Consider the following 7244-nt stretch of genomic DNA (forward strand, 5'->3'; position numbering starts at 1 on the left):
CAGCCTCACCCTACCAGCGCCACACAGAAATCGGCTTCAGCGAGAGTCGGGCCTTGAGCCTCCGAGTCTCGGACCTGCCCGAGGACACAGTCACGTTTGTCTGCAAAGTGGCCTGCACCTCCGGAGGCATCGTATCCCGCGTGTGCGGCGTGGACCTCTCCGTGGGCGGTGAGCTCGCTTTCCGCGGTCCCCACCGACTGGGACCCCTTGGCTTTGCCGGGTGTGAAGCAGAAATCTGCACACGGGAGAAGTCTTTCTTCTCCCACCACCGGTTTATCTCACAGCATTTGAGAATGCGGGAAAGCCAGAAATCAGTAGAATTGGGGCCCTATTTGGTGAGACTTTCCTCCCCTCCCTCGGCTTCTTCTCCTTTCTCCTCCTCCTGGCCTCCCCCACTTCTCCCCGTGCCCCTACCCCTCCTCCTCCTCTCTCTGGCCAGGAGGACTGCTTTACCCTTTGTCTTTGAGCACTAGTACTAGGAAGATGGACTTCCGTAGCTGTCACGTAGGGACATCCTTCAAAAGAGCAGGTGAAAATACAACAGGGGAATAAAAAACAACGGTCCCCATGTCACATCAGGCAGCATTTACCCACTGGGCCTGATCTCGTCTACACTGCTGGCTGCAGTCCCTGGGAGGGAAGGACTAAGATTCCAGGGATGGTGGCTGCTGTGTGACTGTGGGAAGCCAGACATGGGGGCAAACGGTTATAATCACAGTGCTTGGGAGGCCGAGGCAGGAGGCTCTCCAGGGGTTCGAGGCCAGCCTGGCCTGCACAGTGAGTTAGAGAACAGCCTGGGCTACATAGTGAGACCCTGTCTCAAAAAGCCAAGAAAAGAAAAGAAGGAGTGTGGGTTTTGAACACCAAGTCTTCTACTGGCCGCGGACACTCCCCCGAGCCTCAGTTTCCCCAGCTGTGTGAGGAAGATGGTAACTTCTACCTCATGAGCGATGACCCGAGCCTTAGTATGCGAAGCACCTGACCCAATGCCAGGCCAGGCATCGGCATGAAGAGCGTGGCTGTGCCTCCTCCAAGGGGCGCCACTTCGGGGACATAGCTCAAGCCCGTGGGCCCTTCCGCCCCAGCCCTCGGGACAACAGCCTGTTTCTCCCGCTGAGTTTAGTGTCACCAGACCGAGGGAGCCTGCTTTATTCGCATCGCAGCCCTGTGGCGCCAGGTCCAGGTGCCCAGGGACACTTTCCACCTCGTATTTAGCATCTGTGAGCCCTCAGCGCTAACCACGCATGCACGCGGCCCCCTCTGAGCAGGTTTAGAGCCTTTGAGAAGGGCGGGCTGGAAGCGGCACAATGCTCTGAGCATGGCGAGGCGTTCCAAGGAGAGACCCAGTGGACTCTGGTTTCAGACAATGCCTCCAGCTCAGCACCTGTGTGTATGGGGTTGGGGGGTGCTGCTCAGTGTACCAGGCTGTGCACTGCACAATCTCAAAGAGCCTGGCTTTGGTAGGGCTGGGTTTTCAGAGCTAGGAAGAGGCAGGCAGCTTTACGCCTTTCCTTCCGGCTCCTTCTCACGCTGCCCAGAGTTCATCCAAGTTGTGCAGAAATTGAACAATCCAGGCACAAGCTGAACCTTGGAGACCAGTCCCCAAGCAACTTAGGAAATCAAGGCGATGAATGAAAGACAAGAGATTCTTGCTTGGCTGTTTTCAGTACAACATGAGGTCTGGCTGTTGATGTTGCTGACAGCTGTTTCTCCAACTTTGCTTCCCATACTGAGTCAGGTTTTAAAACCAGTAAGAACTGCGCCCCTGCTCACAGTGTCTTTTCATCCACACTGTTTAACCGTCAGAGGAGGAGGCGACTTTGTCCCTTTCTTTGCCTTGAGACTTTGTCCTGAGGCTCAGGTGTCCTCAAGACAGACGGCCTCTGGCAAAGCTGAGTCCTGGGCTGGGGGACGTGGAGGTCGCCAGACTCTGGCTGGGCAAGGACTTCACTTCCGGTGTGGAAGGCACAGGCCTCGGCCTGGGGGGCAGATGTGGGAGGCAGGTGCCAGCCGCTCCAGGATCCAAGGCGGGGCTTGGGTGCGGACAGCAGCTGGACCCACAGGGTTGCTTCCTTTCTGTCCGAAAGGAGCCCGTAAATTCTACAGGCACAAACTGGGGAGAACAGGAGGGTGGGGAGGCTGGAGCGGAGCCGGATAGGGGTGCCCCGGCTCAGCCTCCGGCCCTCACTGAGAAAGCCGAGCAGAGACTCGCCGGGCACCACAGGCCTCCCCGACACACTCGGAAGTGGGGGATGCCGCGTAGCTCCAGTGGGACTGAAAGCAGGACACTTGACGCCAGCCACGTCCCAGGTCCCACCCCGCCCCAACACCCTGGCCACAGCCGGTGACAGGGCTCAGCGGGGCCACTCAGAAAACAGCAGCTGCGAGGATGTGCGCACACAGCACTCCCAGACGCCTGGAAAGTCCCTGCCTCCGTGGGAAACACCACCGGGCCCAGGAAGGAGCCAGAAAAGCTCAGCACGGAACCCCGGAGTGGAACCGGAACCCCCAGGGTCCCCAGATTCACTCCCACAGAGTGTTTACTGCCCTCCATGCATGTGTAAATTCGGAAGCCAGATGTCACATGCGAAGGACAGAAACCCAAACAAGCAGCGGGACAGGCACACAGCCAAGGGGGAGGCGGAGTGGGGGAGCCAAGGAGTGTTGGGAGCCACCCCATGCCCCATTAGGCACAAAACCAAGGGGTGCTCCAGGAAGGAAGTGTTCAGAAAACTGGAACGGCCCCGGGATTTGAAAAAGGGTAAGTAGAAACGAAAAACTCCAAGGATGTTTTGCTTTGGAAAGTAGAGCAGAAAGAACAAGAGTTTCAAATACAGCAGGTGAAACATAAAATTAGGGGAAAATCCAACCTGTGACGAATAGGGACTTTCAGAAAGAGGAAAAGAGGGGAGGAATCAGAGAAATTTTCCAGGGAAGTTTCGAAAACTGAGGGACTGGAGCTCCCAAAAGTGTGGCCTTTTGAGAATCTGATAAAACAGACAAAAACAGAGCTTCGGTGAGCACATCTTCATGAAAACGCAGGATGGCAGAGACAAAGCAGAGATCCCATAATCTTCCAAAGAGAAAACCATATGCATTGATTCAAGAACCTGACTGGCTCCAGGCCATGGAGAGCAGCAGCAACCTGAAATGTAGAAGGGCACCAAAGCACGGTTCTCTGGCACCTGCGTGACAGCTCTTCCCAAGGTGGAATGGTTTATGCAGCCAGAGAAGTAAAGACTTTAAACCGTGCTCAAAACATTTCCTCCCACACACCCTTTTCCCAAGAGAGCTACTGCAGGGTGTGCTCCACCAGCACAAGGAGCTAAGCCAGCCAGGAAAGAAGAAAGCAGCACGTAAGAAGCCAGAGCTCCGCCGTGGGAGAAAGTGGAGAGAACATCTGGCCCCCGGGAGTGGCGGTCCCAGAATGGGCTCTGTACCGGGGAAGGGCAACCTGTCCAGAGGGAAAGGCCACGGAGCTCGGGAGAGAGGTCCTCACGTGGGCGGGACGGTTCCACACCTGGGGCGTTTGCGTGTGCTGACCAGCGACTCAGGCAACTGGCTTGGGTCTTTGGCGTTCCATTAATAATTAGGAAGCAAAACAAACGGCAGAACAAGATCATTAGTCGCTCACTCCAACACCAACAAAGTCACGTAGAACAGAAAACACGGTACTCTGTTTCAGTCCTGATAGGACAGGTACACAGATGTAGACTGTACATGTAACAGTGTGCATGTCCACAGACATTTACATGTTTCTATATTGTGTGTGCATGTATGTTCAGACACATGTATACCACTCCCATGTTTATAAATGTGCTGCATGCATGTGCATATTTGTATATATACACAAGGAAAAGTCTGCTCTTTTTTTTAGATGGGTCTCACTATGTAGTCCAGGCTGGCCTTGAACTCACTATGCGGCCAGGCAGTCCTCCTGCCTCAGCCTCTGAAATGCTGGGGTTACAGGCATGCGCCTCGACACCTGGCAGAAGTCTGTTGTTTTAAGTTTATTGTATGAAATGAAACATGTGGACTCTCTATTGTCACGCCTATCATATAGGTGGAACCGAAGCTGTGAGATGCTAATGTGTCCACACTCACAGGATGGGAGTTGCTGTACCTGTATCTGTAGTAGCTTCCAAGGACTCGAAGAAAAAGACACTCACTCCGTTAGTCACATCTCGGGGGTGGTATCCAGGGCTTCCGCGGGATTCCTCTTTGCTCTCTCCCCAGGAATAGCTGTGTACCCATGGGTCTCCGTGTTGGGGTGAAAGGATGACTGGGTACCAGTATTTCTTCCAGCCTCTGAGAAACCCTAGCGCTCATCCGACCTGTGACTAGAAACGGCTTCATTTAAAAATACACCTTGCAGTAGAGAGGCCCGCGCTGGCCCTGAGCCCTTACTCTTGGCACAGGGAACACCGTGCCCAGCCCACGGAGGACCCACTGGCTCTATCTATAAAGAATCCACCCGGAATCCTCCACTTATGGCCAGGGTGGGTGGTGCCATCCAGCCGTGGTGAGCGATGGAGCAAGAGTCCCGAGGACGTCTCGTGTTGGGCCCTGATCTTCACCGGGGCTCCCGGGTCAGGGCGGGTCCCCCCTGGGGCTGAGCTCGCTTAGCATGGGCGTGTGTGGTGCCCAGAGAGCACTTGCGCATACCAACCCGTGTCTGGGTGACAAGGCTGATGCCGCGGGGCCTGGTCGTCCCTGGGGTTCGGAGGCCGGGGAGGCGCACGATCGCCCTTCTGTTGGCAGATAACGCCCATCTGACCGAAATATCCCTGGTTCTTCCTACAGCTGCTCCAGAGCGCCCTCGAAACGTGTCCTGTGTGCAAGAGGGACAGCACGGAACCGTGGCCTGCTCCTGGGACCCAGGCCGAGCCACCTACCTGAGCCGCATTTACATGCTGCGGTGCGTGAGGGGCTGTGTCGTGGCCACGGGGGTCCTAGCGAACGGCCGGGCGCCGGCCGGAGAAGCAGCAGGAGATGCTGGAGATGGATGTGTCGCTCCTGTGTGGCCCAAAGGGGACGCGGACGGGTGTCTCGCTAGACCCAGTCATGTCTTTTGTCCACAGGCTTCACGGACCCAGAAATTTAACTTGGCAGAAGCGGTGTAGGAATCACTGTCGTCACCTGGACCTCGGAATCAGCCTCAGCCCCGAACTCCTGGAGTCCAATTTCACAGCTGAGGTTAGCGTCGCAAACCGCCTCGGAAACGTGTCCTCGGTTCCAACCACGTTCTTGTTCTTGGACATAGGTACGTTTGGCCCAGCAGCTCAGCGTCCCTCGATGGGCAAGGACGGAGACCAGAGTCGCTCTGACGCAGGCGAGGTGCCCACCCCAGGAGCCCAGCGGGGTGCGCCCCTTCCGTCTCTCATTGAGAAGTGGGCGCCCCGGGCTCCGCACCCACAAACACACTGGCTGCCAAAGATAGCAGGGACTGCGCAGGGCCCCGGGGGTCGTTCAGGAAGCTCACTGAGGCCCCAAAGGTCCAGGCGTCCTTTTCCCCATGACTTCACCCAAGGTTCACTGGTGGCTACAGCGCCCAGAGATGCATGACAAAATCAATGGAGTGTCTCGTGCTGTGAGGAGCGCATCTTGCCGTGAGGATACTCCACACCCCTCCCAGCGTGCCTGAGCTAATGCAAGGCATGACCAAAATATACAGTGAATGTTTAGATTCTTTAAAATGTTTTGTGTAAAAGCCCACTGCCACGAATCCCCCTGGAAATCCTCCTGCTGCCCCAGGCACACCCATCCGACCGCCCTTGCCACTTCCTGCAGCGTCTCTGGCGTGCTCTTTCTCGAGCGTCTTTAGGAGGTGTGATTTTTTAAAATGCAGTGACTGCTGCTGCCGAGCGCTGCCCAGCAGAAAGGCAGCTCAGAAAAGCACGACACTGTGTGCTCGTCCACCTCGGTCACCCGACCTGGCACCGTGTGACTTCCTGCTCTTCCCCAGGTCACAGTGAGCAGGAGAGGCAAAGGTTTAGAAAGAGTCAGGATGTCGCGGCCTCGGGACAGCAAAGGAGAGACCCTCAGGAGAGAGGTGCAGAGCGGCTGCGGGAAGCGGCCAGGATGACAGAGGAAGGGTTGGAGAGGGGTTCATGGCGACATCTTTGACTGTGATAGATATTTTTTAACATTCACATTCACTGGACTCCACCACACCCTGGGCCACTGGGCCCCTCGAATCAGAGGCCAGTGTTCTGGGCACCCCAGACTCTGTCCCTCGAGGTGGCATGGGCCGCCCTCACCCCGGTCTCTTGCTGTCCCCACCGCACCCCTCACCCCTCTCCTGCCTGAGTCTGCAGTTGGCCTGCGCTGCTCTGCTCTCAGCCCTTGCTCCTGGCCTGTGTCCCCACAGTCCCTCTGTCCACCAGCAGCCACCCCTGCCCAGCTCTGCCTTCCGGCCACTGGGCCTCCCGGGTCTGCAACTGGTTTGCTTTAAGTCACTGGGTGAAGCAGAACAGAGGTGCGGGCTGAGAGGGTGCTCCGAGGCCAGCTGTCTGTGACAGCTGAAGCTGGTCTTCAGCAGTTTCTGAGCTCCAGCCTGAATCGCACTCTTCCCTCTGTCCTGGGTCCTAGCGAAGCCGCTTCCTCCGCGTGACCTCAGAGTCCAGTTCCCGAATGGGTCCAGCAGCCACAGTACCCTCCAGTGGACTGACGAGGCCTGGGTGCTGCTCAACCAGCTCCGGTACCGGCCCATTGACAGCAGGTCCTGGACGATGGTAAGGGCCTTTGAGGGAGGGGCACTCGAGAGTCTTCAGGACCGAGACACAGACCACTGCTTGCTGGAGAAGCAGAATGTGGAGTTTAAGAATATTTGGCCAGAGTTGGACATGGAGGTGCACACCTGTCATCCCAGCACTCAGGAGGCTGAGGCAGGAGGATCACTGAGTTCAAAGCCAGCCTGGGCTGCACAGTGAGACCCTGCCTCAAACACCAAACCAAAACAGAACAAATAAAAAAGAATATTTGGCCTGTGAGTACACACTTGGGATTTATTAGAAAGTCATGTGTACTTCTGTCCACTAAGAATATCTCGAGCTCCAATTCTGACAATGTTTAAGCCATTGGCTGTTATAAACCAATATTAATTTCCTGCAGTTTATTTTAGTAAAGAATTAATTTTGAGGACAGGGATTTAGCTCATTGGTTCTGCGGCCTGCTTTGCAAGCAGAAGGTCCCGAGTTTGATCCCTGGTACCACCAAAAAAAAAAAAAAAAAAAAAAAAAAAT

At 55.8% G+C, this 7244-nt stretch overlaps 1 protein-coding gene across 1 annotated transcript in view; it reads left to right on the top strand.

Moving 5' to 3' along the window:
• The window catches only part of Il12rb2 (interleukin 12 receptor subunit beta 2), a 46625-nt gene that overhangs the window by 20176 nt on the left and 19205 nt on the right, over positions 1 to 7244 (top strand). Inside the window, exons 5-8 of the mRNA XM_033758303.1 lie at positions 18 to 168; positions 4804 to 4918; positions 5082 to 5263; positions 6592 to 6734. Coding sequence (XP_033614194.1) covers positions 18 to 168; positions 4804 to 4918; positions 5082 to 5263; positions 6592 to 6734 — 591 coding nt within the window. The remainder of the gene's footprint in view (positions 1 to 17; positions 169 to 4803; positions 4919 to 5081; positions 5264 to 6591; positions 6735 to 7244) is intronic.

This window comes from Fukomys damarensis, unplaced genomic scaffold, assembly GCF_012274545.1.
Source record: "Fukomys damarensis isolate Sample0158 unplaced genomic scaffold, DMR_v1.0_HiC HiC_scaffold_33, whole genome shotgun sequence".
NCBI lineage: Eukaryota > Metazoa > Chordata > Mammalia > Rodentia > Bathyergidae > Fukomys > Fukomys damarensis.